This window comes from Natator depressus, chromosome 2, assembly GCF_965152275.1.
Source record: "Natator depressus isolate rNatDep1 chromosome 2, rNatDep2.hap1, whole genome shotgun sequence".
In the NCBI taxonomy this organism is placed as follows: domain Eukaryota; kingdom Metazoa; phylum Chordata; order Testudines; family Cheloniidae; genus Natator; species Natator depressus.
In genome coordinates, this window is record NC_134235.1 from 15,864,840 (window position 1) to 15,885,518 (window position 20,679).

At 42.6% G+C, this 20,679-nt stretch overlaps 1 protein-coding gene across 1 annotated transcript in view; it reads right to left on the bottom strand.

Annotated features, from left to right (window-relative positions):
* Positions 1–20,679, bottom strand: part of TG (thyroglobulin) — a 214,543-nt gene that overhangs the window by 15,515 nt on the left and 178,349 nt on the right. Inside the window, exons 44-45 of the mRNA XM_074942893.1 lie at positions 11,951–12,132; positions 6,786–6,893 (exon numbers count right to left, since the gene is read on the bottom strand). Coding sequence (XP_074798994.1) covers positions 6,786–6,893; positions 11,951–12,132 — 290 coding nt within the window. The remainder of the gene's footprint in view (positions 1–6,785; positions 6,894–11,950; positions 12,133–20,679) is intronic.

Here is a 20,679-nt window from a genome sequence, read left to right on the forward strand (position 1 = left end):
TTTCCACAATTTCAGCCCGTGCACGTCGGCGGAAGCACTCTATGTAGAAGTCCAGTCTGCTGTTTCGACCTTCAGGAGGAGTCCACCTAGAATCCTTCTTTTTGTAATGTTGGTAGGCAGGCCTCTGTGGATCATTATGTTGTTCAGAGGTATTTTGGAAATATTCCTTGAGAGAGGCTCGTTCACCTGCACATCCACCAATGTGATATATGCCATCATGTGCCAGCAATGCCCCTCTGCCATGTACATTGGTCAAACTGGACAGTCTCTACGTAAAAGAATAAATGGACACAAATCAGATGTTAAGAATTATAACATTCATAAACCAGTCGGAGAACACTTCAATCTCTCTGGTCACGCAATCACAGACATGAGGGTCGCTATCTTAAAGCAAAAAAACTTCAAATCCAGACTCCAGCGAGAAACTGCTGAATTGGAATTCATTTGCAAATTGGATACTATTAATTTGGGCTTGAATAGAGACTGGGAGTGGCTAAGTCATTATGCAAGGTAGCCTATCTCCCCTTGTTTTTTTCCTACAAACCCCCCCCAAGACGTTCTGGTTAAACTTGGATTATTGCTGTGCACATTGTAAGATGAGCTATTGCCAGCAGGAGAGTGAGTTTGTGTGTGTGGTTTTTGGAGGGGGGTGTGTGGGGGGGGCGGGTGAGAAAACCTGGATTAGTGCTGGAAATGACCCACCTTGATTATCATGCGCATTATAAAGAGAGGTTTCAAAGAGGGATGGGCTATTACCAGCAAGAGAGTGAGTTTGTATGTGTGTGTGTGGGGGGGGGGGAAGGGTGAGAAAACCTGGATTTGTGCTGGAAATGGCCCTACTTGATGATCACTTTAGATAAGCTGTTACCAGCAGGAGCGTGGGGTGGGAGGAAGTTTTGTTTCATGGTCTCTGTGTGTATATAATGTCTTCTGCAGTTTCCACGATATGCTATGCATCCGATGAAGTGAGCTGTAGCTCACGAAAGCTCATGCTCAAATAAACTGGTTAGTCTCTAAGGTGCCACAAGTACTCCTTTTCTTTTTTCTTTTTACGAATACAGACTAACACGGCTGTTACTCTGAAACCTCTCACTTCTGTGCTGCTGCTGGCAGCGATGCTGCCTTCAGAGCTGGGATCCCAGTCATCAGCCACAGAGCTTCCTGCAGCCAGGGGAGGTTCCCAGAGGTGGGTCTGACCCAGCCCCAGGAGTGGCCCATGCAGGGAAAGAGGAAGTCCTGCCCCTCCCCAGCCTGGCTGGGATTAGAAACTGGATCTGCTGAGTAATGAGGCCCCCAAATCTGAATACGACCACCCTAAAGGAAGAAATTTTAGAAAAAAGATTATATTTGGATCTGTAGACCAGATGTCAGAGAATCAGCAAAGGGACTTGAGGAGATGTGACATAGTTAGATTAGTGGGAAAGGAGGATTATTTTAGTGGAAGCATATGGGATGGATAGAAGAGAAGTGCGGTTTGAGCAGAGTAGATAATAATAGTCCAAGGGGAAGAAAACCAAGTTTTAGCAGAAGCGATGGAGAGAAAAAAGCTGATTTTAGAAGGGTTTTAGAGGGAAAAGTGACAAGACCTTGGCAAGTGTAAACATATACTCTCATTACTGATCCTGATTGGCTAAGATCTCCACACATCCTCCAGTGTTTGTTACCATGCCCCCTGCCCACCATCTTAATCCACCTGTTTGTCTCATCTACCTGTTAGGCTTTGTCTTGTAGATAAGAAGTTCTTAGAAGCAATTTCCTTGTACAGCGCCTAACAAAATGGGCCTCAACATGGTAGGCTGCTGACTGCACCTGGGCCTGTTATGCAGAAGGTCGGATTAGATCATCATAATCGTCCCATCAGTGATCATTAATTAATGAAGTAAGTAAATAAATTTCTTAAAACATATATTTTAAGAAATTTATACATTCTGTTAAATATAGAATGTCTGCTTTTATGCTGCCATATTATTGGTAAGTTTTACAGCCATTTGTATTATTGTTATTAATCAGAAAACCAATATACTTCGCAGTTGAGAAGATTCACATCTAAACTGAATCTGAATGAAGAACTCTTCCCATACCTTTTATTTATGAGTATCCTATCGACTGCTACTGAAATGCAGCCAACCCTGAGTATGTAGCAGCTGCTCAATAGCACACAGCAACCCCACACCACAGTACAGAAGTGAAGAATACAGTATCCCAACTAAAGTTACAGAAAGTAAGCAGAATGCAATTCCTGGTACAGGGATTTGGGCAGGACGTCAAGGTTAACAACAATTACTCTTGTAAGAACTATTATGGAATTTTTACTGACTGTGGGACACCTCCTCAATTAGCGTAAACCAATGTAGCTCCACTGACTTTAATGAAATTACATTGATTAACACCAGCTCATTATCTGGCCCTTTAAGTGAGAAGGACCTTGATTTTTATATATCATCTGAAAGACAGCACCTCCAGCTGCACAGTGGGCCTGAAAACCATGTTGGGGCTTTGCTATAGTAATAATTCAATGAGAGCAGCGCCACTTAATGAATCAATAAGCCAGATCACAACTGGGATTATATAGAAACAGCCTAAAGGGTTAATGAATAGCTTCTTTGTTGTTATCGGTACTATTTACAAAACCAAACAGACAGAATCATTGTGGTCATGATGTACTTATCCTGTCTCCATTTTCCTATAACTAAAATTATATCCTGAATTTCTACACTCTAAACACAAACAGCACTGCGCAGCTACATTCTTGCTGCTTTGTTTAGAACCAATGTTTACTCTAAGGCCTTACGTCTTCTGCAAATGGTAAAACAAACAAAAAAAAGACATCTGGGTTATATATTTTTGCTGCAGATCATTAATGCAGGAGTTGGCTATGCATTATGTTCCTTACTCAAATAGAAACTGAAGACTAAAACAGACACAGTGTCACGCCAAGCTGAGAGAATTTTACCATATGGATAGTGATATTAGTTCACCCTCTGTAAGTTCCACTTCGTTACTTGAGAACCCCCAGTTAATGGTTTCCTGTAATTCTGCACATATATAATAAACAGAAGTGTCGACTGTTCTTTCCATCTAGATCCATGTGTTTGTATACGTATAAAATAATATAGCACACACTATGTGTGCATATATTCATATCAAAAACATTCTAATGCAAGACAACATTCTCTTTTTACCATCATCTCTATACTGTAATGCCTCTAGCCTTCTGCAGTTATTTATTAATTAACTATAAAAAGTTTTGGGAGCCCTAATGACTTACAGTGGACCAGGTAGTGCCTTTTAGTGGACCAATAAAATATATTATCTCACCCACCTTGTCTCTCTAATATCCTGAGACTGACATGGATACAATTACACTGCATATTACGGTGGCCCACACACACAGGACTTGCAACATGTTAGACTGTGTGATTTATGCACAAGGTGTGTGTAAAGTATCAAGGCATATATAGCAGGACACTAAGTTTTGACTCCAGGGTAGAGTAGGAACTAGAAGACATGCAGGGATCATTGTATTGTGCAACAACCTGTTTGGGAACAGCCATCTTCACAGTATAATGATTACTGCTATCTATGAAACTTGGGTATTTATATGGTCCCCAGTATTGTCGTACTTGATCACATGACAATGTTTAATGTATTTATCCTTACAATACCTCTGTGAAGTAGGGAAGTGCTGTTGTCTACATTTGACAGATGGAGAACTGAACTGCAACACAGAGAGGCTAAATGACTTTGCCCAATGTCACACACAAAGTCTATAGCAGATCAGGGAATCAAACCTGTCTCTCTCAAGTCCCAGGGTAGCTCCTAACCACTGGGCTGTCCTTCCTCTCTTCCATGTGAAATTATTACAGCTTGTACAAAACACTCTGCAAGTCAATAAAGTTGAGTCGTATCTTGCAGCTTCCCTGTCTCAAACATTTCCATATACTAGAGTTAGGCTCAAGATGTAAAAACTAGACACAGGTGCAAATCTGAACTTCTCATGGCTTGAAGGAAAGCTGCGGAAATAGCGAAAAATATACCTGTAAAAATGTATTCAGAGATTTATGAAAAAATTTCCAATTGCCTGGGAAATCTATAGAGGTAGCTAAATTATGAGAAACTGTGTTTATGAATAGTGTATTCAAATGAATATTCCAAAATGTGTCATCTGAATTACTCACATTCAATCATTCAACTGGCTCTGAATTCTGGTATTTCCTAACTTGTAAGGGTTTGACTTTGCAACCTAAATAAAACTCTTTTAACATCATTTTTGTTTCTTTTCTTTTTTTTTTAAATTAAAGCATAAGTAAAGATGTGCCTGGATCATGAAGTTTACCTCCAACCTGAACCTGACACTTGGAAGACTCAGATCTAACATTCCAGTTTGGGCCCAGTTCTCATTATAAGCGACTTAGCTCCAGGCTACTCAGAGAGCCTGAGATTCTAACTGAGGAGTTCCTGGCTCCCTGCCTTGTGTTTTCACCACTAGACTACACCTTTCTACCTCCTTAGTGTCAGGCACCAGATTTTTTGTAAGTGGCTATGGGAAAGTGAACTAATAATCTTTGCTCCAACTAATTTTCTTGTACGATCTGTTCTGAACTGACCAAAAGGGCAGCACAAAGAATGTAATACGTTTGGCTGGAAAGCATGAAACAAGACTGAAAGAGCTGGCTTAGATGAAGACTGGCTAACATATAAATATTTCAAGAATGTGTACTCAAGCCAGGAAAAGCTATATAAACGCTTACTGATATGGGGAGTTTGAGAAGTAGTAAATCTTGCGGATACAAACAAGATCTCTAATGGGACAAGATGAGGGGGAAAGTTTGCTGAATCCTCCTTGATTTCTGTGGTTCTAAAACACTTCTTATGGGATCCACAAACACTATCATGTCTACCCCCCAGTATAGCCAATGAGTGAGCTACTTCCATTCTCCCGCAAGATGAAACTTGCTGGCTAAATTGAGAACACACCTTCCTTTTTATCCTGCTGGGTTTTGGTGGAGTGCATCTCTGTTCCATTTGGCGTCTTGTAAAAGTCACTTATCTAAGAACATTGGTAACCAGACAGAACATTGTGTGACTGTTCCTGTAAGAGTTCCTGATGAAATGACGGCTCCCCAGGAAGTGAGCTCTTCTCTGCTTTAAGTAAAGTGACTGTATCTGCTACAACACCACAGTGGCCATCATCTGTAGCCCAGATCTCAGTTGGTTTTAAAAGGCTCTCTGCCATGCAATCGGAAACAAATGTATTCTCAGCTTGTAGCCTAACTTCAGCTACAATGCCCTCCCGACCCACCAAAACAAAACCTCTACCCACTCAGCCATCCCGTCTCCTCAGGGAGACACTGGGAAAAGAGAGAGCTCTAGCCACAATGTAATATATCTTAAAAGACACTATTGGACCAGGTGAATGGAGGACATGGAGAGAGAAAATTGCTGTAGAAACACCATGGCCCCAATTCAAGAACACACTCTAAGCATGTGCTTAAGGGTAAGTATCTGCTTAGTGCTTTGCTCATTCGAGGTCTTTAGCAGCAATGATGTGAGAAGTTGCCTTTACTGACTCTCTGACACTTCTGGCCTGGAAAGAAAGGAACCAGGATCAGAAACCAATGCAGTGGGGTGCTTCTCGTGGTAGTGAAAAGCCCCAACCACTAGCTGGAAACTAGGTTGCCCAGCCTTCACTTCTCTGGAGGGACATTTTTAAACAAGTTTGAAAATCTTCAGATAAAACAAGTAAAAGCTGATTAACCTTCATAATGTGCAGTTATCCACTATGGAAGAGGATACTTGCAGCCCAGTAGAATTGGGGGGTTGGGCTTCAGTACTTATCAAAACCATTAAAAAAATTGTTTGAGAATTTGTTTCTAGTTGCAGTTTTAACCTTTTCTTTTAAAACTTGATGCTGCTTCTCCACATAATGTGAGTAATCCCCTAGAGTCACAAAAAGGAACCCCCTCATGCTAAGGTCAGACATGCTTGGCTTAGGCCCCAATCTTGCAAACACTCACGTATGTGAGTAACTTTCCCAGTGAACTCTCAGAAGGTGCAGCCAAGGCGCAGAGGAGAGAGAAAGATGGCTTTAAGTGACCGTCACCCCCGCCCCAGGTTCAGCTTGCTCTGGAAACTAATGCAAACCCTCGTTAAATTATAGCATCCCAGAAGGCTGCTCTAACATATGGCAGTCTTGCCACAGCTGCCATGGGGCTGCTCTGCAACCAAGAATGGCCGCAGCACAAAGTGCTCCTGCACTGGGGAAGTTTTCCAGGGACCATTGGAGTTCCTTTGTGGCCTGTTAGTGCCACCAGAGAGGTGGACAGGGACTGGTTCAGGGCCCAGAGTCTGGTGCAGTGACCTGCCCAAGGTCACACAGGTTATCTGTGGCACAGCTGGAAAATGAAGCTAGATCTCCTGAGTCTCAGTCCACTGCTTTAACCTGGTCATCCATCCTCTCTAGTCGGAAGGTCATCATTAAGCTCCCCATCGTTGGGCAAACAATCAATGGTAAAGCTCCATTGACTTCCTCAGGAGTGGGCTTAAACCAATGCTGAGCGCATCTCAAAATTCCACCCCTTTCCCTTTTGTGATTTATCAAGAACCATCACCCTTAAAAAAGCAAGCCTAGTGACCATGGATGACTTATGCCCATCACCATGCAAAGAAGAGAAAGCTGGTCCAGTGACTTGTCCAATGTAGAGCAGAGACAAAACCAGACCAGACTACCCTGGTTTTGGTTTCACAAACTCCACATCCAAACAACAAGGTAAGACAGATCTTACCTGCTCTGAGAGGAGCTCACAGGCACATGGTACATGAAGACATTCCCTCTGGAGTTATCAGCCCAGTGCTTGGCCATGCTGATAATGGGACAGGTGATAAAGTGGTCACTGAAAAGAGGCAAAGAAGAGAATATTCTCATATGGAAACAATTATTAACTAGAAAAGACTTTAAATAATCTTTCTATTTTTGACAGCAGGCTTCCTCGGGTCTCCCAGAATGGCTTCTGCCTTCCTTCCCAGTGGGATCAACGAGATCCTCTGCGCTCCCATGCTCCACTGGGAGAAGGAGAGGGCAGTTATAGCCAATGTTGTTTAGAAAGCTCTAAAAATTATGCTCTAAAATTATGCTTTTCCATGCTTAATAATGTTGCATATTTAAAATCTGATATCTCAGGAGCTTGCATGCCTAGGAAGCATTTTCTCATTGATTCTTGGCTTTCTAATGGTATAGATCTCCTACTTCTTGCTCCAGTGATTTGCAAAATATGTATTCAGTGACATTTTGTGAAAGCACTTAAATAGCTCATTGATTAAAGCTTAGTACTGCCCATTCTGGATCTCGGTTCTGTGTAATTTTGAAGGGAACTTCTGCGTTTGGGAGAAGGAAAGGAACATTTATTTGGCATGTCTTAAAAGACATCCATTTGACACTGCTTGGGGATACAGAATAGGATAAGCAGCTGTCTGGGAGAGATGGTTTTGTGGGCAGAGTAAAGCGTAAAGTGATTCCAGTTGCATGACAACTCTAATTTACCACATGGCTCAGAAATGTATCACATAGAAATCACCACCACACACTTGCATTATATGCACAAAGATTTCACACAAGACAGTATGTGTACATCCAGATCTACATAGATATATACGCATACATGGTATGAAAGTCAGAGATTTCAATTCTTGTTCATTGCAGTGAATATGCTACCCTTGCTGCTACATAGAGACAGGTTTCAGAGTAACAGCCGTGTTAGTCTGTATTCACAAAAAGAAAAGGAGTACTTGTGGCACCTTACAGACTAACCAATTTATCTGAGCATAAGCTTTCGTGAGCTACAGCTCACTTCATCGGATGCATACTGTGGAAAGTGTAGAAGATCTTTTTATACACACAAAGCATGAAAAAATATCTCCCCCCACCCCACTCTCCTGCTGGTAATAGCTTATCTAAAGTGATCACTCTCCTTTGATTATCATGCACGTTGTAAGGAGAGTGATCACTTTAGATAAGCTATTACCAGCAGGAGAGTGAGATGGGGGAGGTATTTTTTCATGCTTTGTGTGTATAAAAAGATCTTCTACACTTTCCACAGTATGCATCCGATGAAGTGAGCTGTAGCTCACGAAAGCTTATGCTCAAATAAATTGGTTAGTCTCTAAGGTGCCACAAGTACTTCTTTTCTTTTTGCTACATAGAGCTTTTCTAGGAACTGCCATGAGCGAGCGGTGAGGGGAAAGAATAATGTAAGAGGAACACAATTCATTTCTTTATTTAAGCATTTCAACTACATGGCCCCTCCCTGGGGCAGCTATTTTAGTTCACCAGAATTTATTTTAAGTTCACAGAACCTCAGCTCAGAGACCACAAAGACACGGGCTGACTGATCACAACTCTCTGTAGGAGTAACGGCAGGCAACACCCATTAAAAACTAAAGCTGCTATTCTTCATAAACCTGTAAGCATGAGGTTTTATCAGATATTTTGAAATATCAGAAGCTACACCACTTGGAGACCATTAGTTCTGGAGGAGGATTCTGAAATCAACGGACCGTTAAAAACTAAATTCTGTGCAGGTGGAGCAGGGAAAGGAGTAAAATATTTTCGGAAAATTTTAAACAACAAAAATGAGACACTACAACACTTTAAACCCTTTGTATCTCTGCAAACACCTGTTAGGATTCTAGGCGCAGAAGAAGCTTGGATAATTGAAAAAAAAGTTTCCTTGTGTATTTTAAGAATAGAGACAAATAACATGGAGAGTATGTGTGGGTTTGTGTACCTTCTTATAGCTCAGAAAATACTGTATAGAAAAAAATGATGAAACAATTTAAAGCTGGAAAAGAGATCTAAGAACACTCCCAAAGCAAATTAAAACCAAAACCAAACCCCAGAAATACTCCTACATCATAATACATAGGGCATCTGGGTTACAACTTAACCACTTAGGCTTCTTTCTCATGGTCTGTGACCCCACTAGAACTTGACAGAAAAATTATAGCCCCGTAACATGAAACTGGTCTGGGTTTATATATTTACCCAATTATTTTTTAAACATTTCTTCCTCCCTATCTAGCTGTCTTCAGTATTTATAAGGTACATATAACCACCTTCTCCTCTCTGAAATGTCTGCCATAGCCTGGAGTAAACACTTCCACCCTAGTGGTTAGAACCAGGGACTAGAATTTTGGTGACCTGGGTTCTGTTACGGGACCTTCTACTTACTCACTATATGAGTTTCCGCAACTCACTTATCTCTGTGAATCAATTTACTCATCTGATAAATGTGGGTAATAATATCCCCTCCCGCCCCGGACGGTGGGTGCTCTGGGGCTTGTTTAGTGTTTATAGCTAGGGCCCTACCAAATTCAGGGTCCATTTTAGTCAATTTCACAGTCATAGGATTTTTTAAATTGCAAATTTCATGATTTCAGCTATTTAAATCTGAAATGTCATGGTGTTGTAATTGTAGGGATCCTGACCCAAAATGGAAGTGTGAGGGGAGGGGGGCCACAAGGTTATTGTAGGGGGAGTTGTGGTACTGCTACCCTTACTTCTGCACTGCTGCTGCTGGCAGCGGCGCTGCCTTCCGAGCTGGGTGGCTGGAGGGCAGCGGCTGCTGGCCGGGAGCCCAGCTCTGAAAGGAGAGTCACTTCCAGCAGCAGCGCAGAAGTAAGGATGGCATGGTATGGTTTTGCCACCCTTCCTTCTACACTGCTGTCCGCAGCACTGGGCCCTCAGTCATCAGCCGCCACTCCCTGGCGACAGCACTGCCTTCAGAGCTGGGCTCCCGGCCAACAGCCATCAGTCTCCAGCTGCGACGCTTTGACGGCAGCGCAGAAGTAAGGGTGGCAATACCGCAACCTCCCTAAAATAACCTTGAGGCCCCCTGCAACTCCCTTTTGGGTCAAGACTCACAATTTGAGAAACGCTGGTCTCCCCGTGACATCTGTATAGTATAGTGTAAAAGCACCCAAAAGACCAGATTTCACAGGGGGAGACCAGATTTCATGGTCCATGACACATTTTTCCTGGCCATGAATTTGGTGGGGCCCTATATATAGCACATTTTGAGGCAGGCCTCGGATGAAAGACGTGACAGAAAGGAAGTTCCAAGTTTGATTATTATAATGGCTCCTTGTTGAAGTAGCCATCACATGGGCTGAGAGGTGGTGCTTCTTATGAGTGACCGATTTACCTATACCAGAATTTCCATGCTGCATTCCCACAAGTTATCATAATTCTCCCCAAGTTTTTTAGCATGTTTAGTACTAAGATCCATACTGGAATAAGTTGTACGTAGACACTACAGTGATTGGCACCCCATAAATATGACAGATGGATGGACATGGCAGGAAAAGCCAGTATAGTGGTATTCTTGATAAAAAAACTCCAAATATCATTTCAAGAAACAAACTGCAGCCTTCCATCTGCTCCTTGTTTGTTTTCCCCTGGGCCGCAATGCACAGGCACACCAGGCCCACCCAGAGGCCATTCCCAAACACATTCATTCATTGGATTCTTGGATCAGATTTTCTAAATTAACCTTGGCTCACTTTCAGCTCCCTCTCCCGAGGCAGTGGCCTGCAATGCAAATGAAGGCTGACAGGCTACTGAAAAGGAAAGCATGCCTCCGGTGGTATGCAGAGTGACACAAGTGGAGTACCATACTATGTAGCACAGACATTGGAAATCAAAACACTGCAGCTGCAAGGGCTCCTGTAAAAGCAAGTGTGAAACAGACGGGTCTTCACATTGACAATGACATAGCACGTTAAACTAACCCACCGCTAAATACATCTACTTGGGAATGAGGAGAAATCTTCACAACAAATCTGTATGCTAACCAAAGATAGCAAAGAGTAGATTTTGCAAAGAGGAGCGTTTTCTAATCTATTCCAAATAACACGAAAGGGCCAGATTTTAGCCACCTTTGCATGGGTGCAGTGGAGGAGAAGGTACATGGAGGGAGCCAGGAAGTAGTTAGTGCTCTAATTTAGGAGACTGGCATTTTACAGTCACTGTGCACTGGTGTAAATGACTACACAAGGTGCCAGGAAATGAAGCATCAAGCTCAAAGGCTTTCTCTGCCTTAGTTTAGCTGTCTGTGAAATGGGATCAATAATACACAGAGGTGGTGTGATAATTAGTTAATGCCCAAACCTGCAAGTCTTCTGTGTATGCAGATCCCATTGTTTTCCATAGGAGAGCCATTTGTGGAGAGCTTGCCAGAAGGGATAAGCTATATTTTTATACTTTGATAACATACATCTGAGTGCACAGGCCAACATTTTGAAGTCTGACTCTCTGAATGTAGTAGGCATCTAAATCCACACTCAGCCACCTAAATAAAAGTTACTGGTTTTCAAAGTTTTTGGACTTGTCTAGTTCCTTCAGGAGCTGCTGTAAGGTGCTCAGAACCCCTGAAAATCAGGCCAGTTATTTAGATATCTAATTGTGCATGCTGGCGGCTAACGTCAGTAACCTATCTTTGAAAAATATGGCCCAGGAACTGTCATACTCTGATGAGGATCACCTGGGTGAGAAAATCCCTTCTTGCAACCAAATCATCTTTAATAGCAAAGGGTACCCTAGACAAATACTGTCCAGTAACCTTTTTGGTCTTAATATTTTTTTTACTCCAAAATGCACCTGATGTGGAAAACCTATTTTCAAAAGGGCACCAAGACCATTTAATCTCCCTCCTTTTACTAACAGCACATGGCTATTAGAAGATTTAAAATAAACAGAAAGAAAAAGAAAAAAGAACCCCAAACAGCCACCCTACTATGAAATCCAGATCCTAAAGCCTCCCTTTTCCCATCTCTCTATGCAGGTGCTTGTAAGGTCCTCACCACCATAGTATCTAAGTGTGTATCTGACAATGATGAAAACCCAAACCTGTTTAACCCCAAATCACACCACAGAATCCTAAAATGAATTTCTTACCGTGTGGCATTCTCCAAAGCCCGGGAAAATGATGCATAATCTGCAGTCGAGTGCTGGAGGGAATAGTACCAGGCAGCTGCATCTTCAATGAAGGAATTAGAGTCCTCTCCTCCAAGGGAATTCTGCAGAGCCTGATAAAAGGCTGTTTTGCTATTGGCTCTTCCTTGACTTTCTTCAAATTTCTAAGAGCAAAATCAGGGTTTTTTTAATAAACAAAAGTTAAACATTTCACAGAATGTCCTGTACATAGGCTCAAACCACCCCCCGCAGAATCACACAGGGAGACAGCACTCTTCATACCTCTGAACTCCCATGGGAAAGCAGAGTGCTGTCTCCAACCCCTGCTGTTGTCACGCAAAGATGCCCCTCTCCGGGCACTCTGTGTAAGGAGTAAGGAGGAGTGGAGGAGACAGGGCCAAGGCAAAAAGACTCCTGTTTCCATGGGAATCCAGAGATCGGCATGCAGAGAGCTGTCTCATGCCATGCCCAGTTTCCCGCCCCTGTTCTTGATGGAGCCGACAAGTCCTGGAGGCTTTTTATATCTCTGTTATTTGGGGATGTTATCTGTTATCCTTTTAGATCTTTCACATTCTGTTTTTAAATGGCAGAATTGATTCCAGGTTTGGAAACAGAGTGACTTCTTGAAAAGCTTGAATCGAGATTTCCTCTCTGCAGGAGACACTTGCACAGGTGCATGGGGGTTGAAATTTGGTAAGATATTTTTAAAACATTCCAGATAGAAACATCTAATAAGCTGTCTTTGTCATCATGGCTGGCCCTCCTGAAACAAGACGGATCTAAATCTTCCCAGTCAAATTACTATGGATACTTATACGGAATATTTTATTTTGTTGACCTGCGTCTGGTTTTCATCAAACACCACAAAAAAATCTTTCCACCACCCTGCATAGAATGTACCAAAAGGTATAGAAGGAATAATTGCTTTTCCAATAGATTCACAGAAATTAGAGATGGGAAAAAAAGTCTCAAGTCACAAAATCCATCCCCTGTTGCCATCATAGGATGGTCTTTACTACTCATTCTAGTGTTCTTTCCAGTCCAGTTTTCAATGACCGTTATCATGGGATCTGAAAGGCCCTTAGATAATGGCTAGGTGATGGGATAAAACACAAAGAAAAGTGACAGAGTGGTAATGTGCCCTGTTTGTTGCACAATTTCAGTGCAGCTTGGTTTCTTTCCCTTTTTTTTCCTCTTATTTTTAGGAGATCTGTCATCTAATTTGTTTCCATTTCACTGAGTGAGAATTAATGGTGTATATAAGTGCACATTTTTCGGCAAGAAACTGAAACATTATCACTATGGAACTGATTCAAAGCCCAGTGAAATCAGTAGCTGTCTTTCTATTCACTTCCATGGAAGATCAGGTCTTTAGGGGCTGGCTGCATCACTGCATTTCTAATGATCTGGTGGCATCTTTCATTGAAGAATTGGTGCTGATGGATTTGAGCAATTTAGAAAGGGAGGAGTGGGGTAAAGAGGATAATCTTTTATGGATAGTGCTCAGTCCTGCTAATTGCTGAACACCTTGCATGATCCAGCCCTTATTCCATGTTTTAATTTTCTATTTAGTGATGGACACATTATATTATTCAACAATTGCCACAGATGCTAAGGGAACAATGAAACATCAGGCTCATTCGCTTAGAAGAACACTTTATAGTGCTTGGCTTACAATTTTTGTCACCACAAAAATGTCCTAAGAATTTTGGTGCCCTTGCTCAGCAGTCAGATCATAAAATTGAGTCACTAGGGTCTTGTGAGTCAGCTATCACCATGGGAACAGAGCTGGCTGAAAAATGGAATTTCTGTCTCCTTTGAAATTCTGAGATTTTGAAATTTGGTTTTGTCCTGATTTGAAAAGTTGAATTTTCCACAAAACCAAATATTCCAAAATATTTTATTTTGACTATATTATATTATATTATATTATATTATAAAGAATCCGAATGATAAAGTCAAAATCAAATGCTCGGCCTTATTGAAATGAAACTTTTAAATAATTTCTCAGTGAAAATTTCAGTGAAGTTGATACATTCCCACAAAACATTTTGATTTCATCAGCTCAGCATATTCCAGCGAACAATTTTCCACTTGAAAATTTTCAGTCAGCTCTAATAGGAAATATTTTCCAAAGAGGGCTTAACATAATAGACAGTAGCAGATAGATAGAAAGAACTGCAGCCTATGTCAAATAATCTACATTCTACAAACTCTTTCAGAGCTAAGGTTTACCAAGCTCAGGAATTATAACCTTATGGGCCTTTCTTCAGTATTATAAAAAAAACTAGGTAAGAAAATCATTAAAAACAATGGGCCAGATTCAGTGGTGTGTTGCTTTGCACTGTTCTGGTGACAAGAAGCAGTCATAAACATGGCTTAACTGACTGTTACCCTGAGTTTACAGTTTCTTTCATTGTGGAAGCAAAATTCTAGTATGCCAGTGAATTTGGCCCAGTATATTATAAAGCACCTAACTGAGTAGCATATGTAGAGACAAACCATCACATCTTCTGTAAGGCTAAATGGTACCTCTCCAACGTGTTAGAATAGCGTTAAGAGTTAACTTTCAAACAGAGTGGATAAGGGTAAACAATGTATATAGTGATTTTAGTTTTTCAAATGGCTTTTGACTAAGTCCCTCACAGGAGACTATTAAGAAAACTTGCTAGCCAAAAGGTGAGAGTCTCAGCACAACCCTGTCATGGATTCAGGCTAGTTAAGAGACAAAATAAAGAGTTGGAATTAAAGAGTCAATTCTCATAATAGATGGAGCTTAATAGCAGGTTTTTCCCCTGAGGTCATTACAGTGACTAACTCCTGCAATGGGTTCCATGCAGGTGGGGTCCTGTGCTCTTGAGAAGCCCCGCTGACTGCAGGTGCTGTGGGTGTACGGGACTGCCTGCACAGCTCAGACTGCATATATGGGATAAATGCATAATATCGCTAACTTTCCATCCACCCACCCCGTTTCCTGGCTGTGCATGACAGCCTGGGTCTGTACTAGGGTGGGTGTACCAGCAGAGAAAAAGACAGAAAAAGCCAAAACCTTAGTCCACCAACTAAACAGAATCCCAACTCTCACAATGGCTACGCATCTCTCCTTGCAATACATGTACTGTCTACTGTGTACTAAAGACACTGTGTGTGTACACACACACACACACACACACACGTCTTTAAGACCAGAAAGGATCTTAGGTCATCTCGTCTGAGGGTACGTCTACACTACAGGGACTATACTGGCATAGCTACATTTGCAGTAGCTATGATGGCATAACCCTGAAGCATAGAGACAGTTTACACTCCCGCACGTGACAGCGGCTACACTGATGGAAGCTTTCTTTCATCGATGTAGCTGCATCGACACTAGCGGTCAGGTCAGCACAGCTATTTCAGTCAGGGATGTGTTTTTTTTCACACCACTGACAGACGTAGGTATGAGGAGCTAACTCCTGTGTATCACAGGCAGTAGATTTTCACTCAGTTTCCCCTTTATTGAGCTCAATAACTTACGTTTGACTAAAGCATATCATCCAAAAGGCATCCGAGTCTTGATCTGAAGACTTCAATAGATGTGGAATCCACCACTTCCCTTGGTAGTCTGTTCCAATGGTTATTCACCCCCCACTGTTAAAAATGTGTGCCTTATTTCTAATCTGAATTTGTCCGGCTTTAACTTCCAGCCATTGGATCTTGTTCAGACTTTCTCTGCTTGAGGGAGATATTAGGTTACTTCAACCACCTCTGGCCAGTGCCTGGGGGGGATGGAGCCATGGCTCCACCTCGTCTCCACCATTTCCTCAACAACTTACTAAAAAGGAGGGGAAGGAAATATCAGGTGCAAAGCCTCTGCTCTCCCACCAAATACCCCAACCTTGATCGAGGTATCCCTGACAGGGCTGAACCAGTGCACTGGGGGGAGACCTTATTTCTGTATATTGCTCTGTGCAGCCTTGCTGGGACTAGTCAAAATCTAGCCCTTACATTGTGAGCTCTTCAGAGTAAGGACCATGCCTCCTTTTATGATTGGAAAGCATTGTGGGCACTAGTGGAAAGATTACAAATACCACCCCCACCACCAGATTCTGTAGATCTACACCAGTGGTTCTCAACCCGTGACCCAGTCAGCACTCAGCTGCGGCCTATGTGACATCCTCAAGGCCACACAGGTAGTATATGTATTGTGTAGATGCAGCCCACGTAACACACAGAGAGCTGCATAAGTGGCTCAGTGGTAAACAGGTTGAGAACCATGACCTACACATTCTCAGTACTGTCTGGGGTACAGAACTCTGTGATAAATATTTCCCAAGGGCTGACATGTACAAATATCCTATGTTATAACACCTGCTATAGGGGAAGCACTGCGGTTTACCCTTTTTTTTTTTGCACTGTCTCATAATGGGTGAAATTCACAAACAGCAAAGGCCTTGTTCCACTTAAGCCCTATTTTGAGGTCTCTTATCTATTTTAGGGCTTGTCTATACTTGAAATGCTACAGTGGCACAGCGTAAACACTACCTACCTACGCTGACAGGAGAGTTGTTTCCATCAGCGTAGGGAATTCATTTCCCCAAGATGCGGTAGCTAGGTTGACAGAGAAATTCTTCCATTGACCTAGTGCTGTCCACACTGGGGTAAGGTCAGCTTAACTATGCTGCTCAGAGCTGTGGGTTTTCCACATCCCTGAGCAACGTAGGTAAACCAACGTAATTTCTAGTGCAGACCAGGCCTCGGGTATTTATATGGCCCCCATTACCACAGTATCTGAGTGCCTTATAAATCTGTGGAGTAACTATGCTAACGGGAGCAGCTCTAGTAGTGTCTTCACTGAAGCGCTGAAGTGGTACAGTTTCACTGTATGTGAAGACACGCTCCGGATTAAGAAATATCTGAAGTCCCAAGGATACATGGGAGGGATGGGGACAGTGCAGTTATGTGCTGTCAAGGTTCCTTCCCCACTCTGAACTCTAGGGTACAGATGTGGGGACCGGCATGAAAACCCCCCTAAGCTGATTCTTACCAGCTTAGGTTAAAAACTTCCTCAAGGTACAAACTTTGCCTTGTTCTTGAACCCTATGCTGCCACCACCAACCGTGTTAAACAAAGAACAGGGAAAGAGCCCACTTGGAGACGTCTTTCCCCCAAAATATCCCCCCAAGCCACCCCCTTTCCTGGGAAGGCTTGATAAAAATCCTCACCAATTTGCATAGGTGAACACAAACCCAAACCCTTGGATCTTAAGAACAATGAAAAAACAATCAGGATCTTAAAAGAAGAATTTTAATTAAAGAAAAAGTAAAAGAATCACCTCTGTAAAATCAGGATGGTAAATACCTTACAGGGTAATCAGATTCAAAACAGAGAGAATCCCTCTAGGCAAAACCTTAAGTTACAAAAAGACACAAAAACAGGAATATACATTCCATTCAGCACAACTTATTTACCAGCCATTTTAACAAAAGGAAATCTAATGCATTTCTAGCTAGATTACTTACTAACAAGTTTTAATACTCCATTCCTGTTCTGTTCCCTGCAAAAGCATCACACAGACAGACAGACCCTTTGTTTCCCCTCCCCCTCCAGCTTTGAAAGTAACTTGTCTCCTCATTGGTCATTTTGGTCAGGTGCCAGGGAGGTTACCTTTAGCTTCTTAACCCTTTACAGGTGAAGGGGTTTTGCCTCTGTCCAGGAGGGATTTTATAGTTCTGTCTACAGAAAGGTGGTTACCCTTCCCGTTATATTTATGACACGTGCTCACAGAAAGCACTGCTAGTTCTAAACGTACCTGTCATAAATATAAAGGGAAGGGTAAACCCCTTTAAATCCCTCCTGGCCAGAGGAAAAATCCTCTCACCTGTAAAGGGTTAAGAAGCTAAAGGTAACCTCGCTGGCACCTGACCAAAATGACCAATGAGGAGACAAGATACTTTCAAAAGCTGGGAGGAGGGAGAGAAACAAAGGGTCTGTGGCTCTCTGTCAGTATGCTGCTTTGCCGGGGATAGACCAGGAATGGAGTCTTAGAACTTTTAGTAAGTAATCTAGCTAGGTATGCGTTAGATTATGATTTCTTTAAATGGCTGAGAAAAGAATTGTGCTGAATAGAATGACTATTTCTGTCTGTGTGTCTTTTTTGTAACTTAAGGTTTTGCCTAGAGGGATTCTCTATGTTTTGAATCTAATTACCCTGTAAGGTACCTACCATCCTGATTTTACAGGGGTGATTCCTTTACTCCTATTTACTTCTATTTCTATTAAAAGTCTTCTTGTAAGAAAACTGAATGCTTTTTCATTGTTCTCAGATCCAAGGGTTTGGGTCTGTGGTCACCTATGCAAATTGGTGAGGATTTTTACCAAACCTTTCCCAGGAAGTGGGGTGCAAGGGTTGGGAGGATTTTGGGGGGAAAGATGTGTCCAAACTACGTTTCCCAGTAAACCCAGCCAGAGTTTGGTGGTGGCAGTGGTTATTCCAAGGACAAAAGATAAAATTAATTTGTACCTTGGGGAAGTTTTAACCTAAGCTGGTAAAAGTAAGCTTAGGAGGTTTTCATGCAGGTCCCCACATCTGTACCCTAGAGTTCAGAGTGGGGGAGGAACCTTGACAGTACCAGAACTCACAACACAGAAAATGTGTGCAGTGTTGATGTAGCTGTGTCCGTCCCAGGACATCAGAGAGACAAGGTAGATGAGATAATCACCAACAGAAGTTGGTCCAATAAAAGATATTATCTCACCCACCTTGTCTCTAACCCAGAAAATGGGGAGATAAACACGGCTTGGTTCACATGCAGAAAAACAAAACATAATTCAAGTAACAACAGAGGCATCAGTGATTAAACAGCTGTCCCCCCCCCCGACCCGCGCCGCAAATCCTTGACGAGTTTCAACCTTATTAGTGATTATCCATAATAGCCTTTCAGTGCAGTTAGCAATGCTGACAAAAAATGGATAAAAATGAATGAGCACACGCACACTCCTGCAAAACAAATGTAGGTGTAAGATTCTTAGAGATTGAGTGCACTTGGTAACAGGTTTGTAGAGAAGTGTGAACAGTTAGGGCAAAAGCATTGCACAATGTCCACATGACAACTCGGCCACCCCCCTGGCAGCACAAATCTAACCCAAAAGGTGTTAACCCAGGGGAGGTGCCTTGTTAGAATTATCTGTAATGTGTGAGTAGTCACAGGAAGGAATAGCTGACAACCTTCAACTACAGGGGAAGAAAACCCTCACAAAGCTGTGCAACCCCCAAAAGTGCGTGCCCATGTCCCCTCATGCTCTTCAGCAGTTGCACAGGGTGAGAAGCAGGGGCGCTGGAACAATTTTTATAGTGGAGGTGCTGAGGGCCATTGAATCAAACTGCAAACCCTGGATATGATGGAAACCACTTCAAGCAAGGGGGTGCATCAGCTCCTCCTGCACCCCTAGTTCAAGCACCTATGGTGTGAAGGTGTCTAGAGTTCTGCATGAATACAAAATTTGTATCCGCATCTGATCAGCAAAAATGAGCCTCGGATATAAAGTGAATATCTGTGGATTAGCTAATGACCTTCAGCTACAGGGGAACTAAACCCTCAAAAAGTACCCCCCTCTGCCCCTGTGCTGTTCTGAGAAGTGTGCACATTTGGAATCCCTGATTTCCCTTGCCTGTGTACATGATTTCCCTCCCATGTGGACGGGATCCAGCTGCCTGTACAGGGTTTGTAAACCAGACTTGTGCTGTGCCCACTCAGGATGGAAGCACTCCCCTTTACCCTCCCAAATGTTAGGGAGAGTGCAGCAGACAATGATTATATGAACAGCATTTGTCACATTGGCATCCAGACAGGGGCACAGGCACTGCAAACAAGAGTTCAGCCTACCAAACACACACTCCATGACCATTCTACAGCTACTGATTCTGTAAGTGAATTCCCATTGATGCTGGGGTATGGTTTCGTGAGCCAACTTAGGAGTGGTAATGCCAAAACAAAAGCTGGCACAGATACACTGTAGAGAACCATATAGTTTCTGGGGAATAATGGGCCTTCTTTCCCCCTTCAAGAACAATCCCAATCTTCTCAGCACCATAGTGTCATGAACCTTTCCTGTGTTGGTATTAATGAATCTGCCTCGGTGGTCCACTAAGCCTTGCAGAATGAGTGAATAATAAACTTTTTGGTTCACAACCACTTGGCCCCTTTTGGTGGGCAAAGTACTGGGATATGAGTGCCATCAATGGCCCCTGCACAGTTTGGAAGCCCCATCTTCTCAAATTCAGCTATTATTTCTGGAACTTTTCTTATGGCAGCCACCTGTGGGTAGATCAGTGTTAATAGCATTACAAACCTGCACAAACATGACCCCGACAATGGATTTTCCAACCCTGAAATGGTTTGCAGTGGACCTACAGCTGGTGCTGCCAGCTTCCACAGGGCAATAATCACCCAGTTTCCTGAGTCGAATGTTCTGGCATTGGAGGTTTGGTGCAAGCTCCTCACACAGCTCCATGAGGTGTGATTTCCTCGTTTGGAAGTTCTGAAGTCACTGCTCATCATCCCGGGTTTCCAAAACAATGCATGTTCTCTTGCACCACAAGCAACAGTCCAATCATGGGCAACTGTGGCAACACCAGCATTATCATATCTCTACCATGGGAGTGAATGAACTGTCATTCACCCTCCAGGTCAGCCATCTTTGACATGTCAGAAAGTTCTTCCCAAATCCCA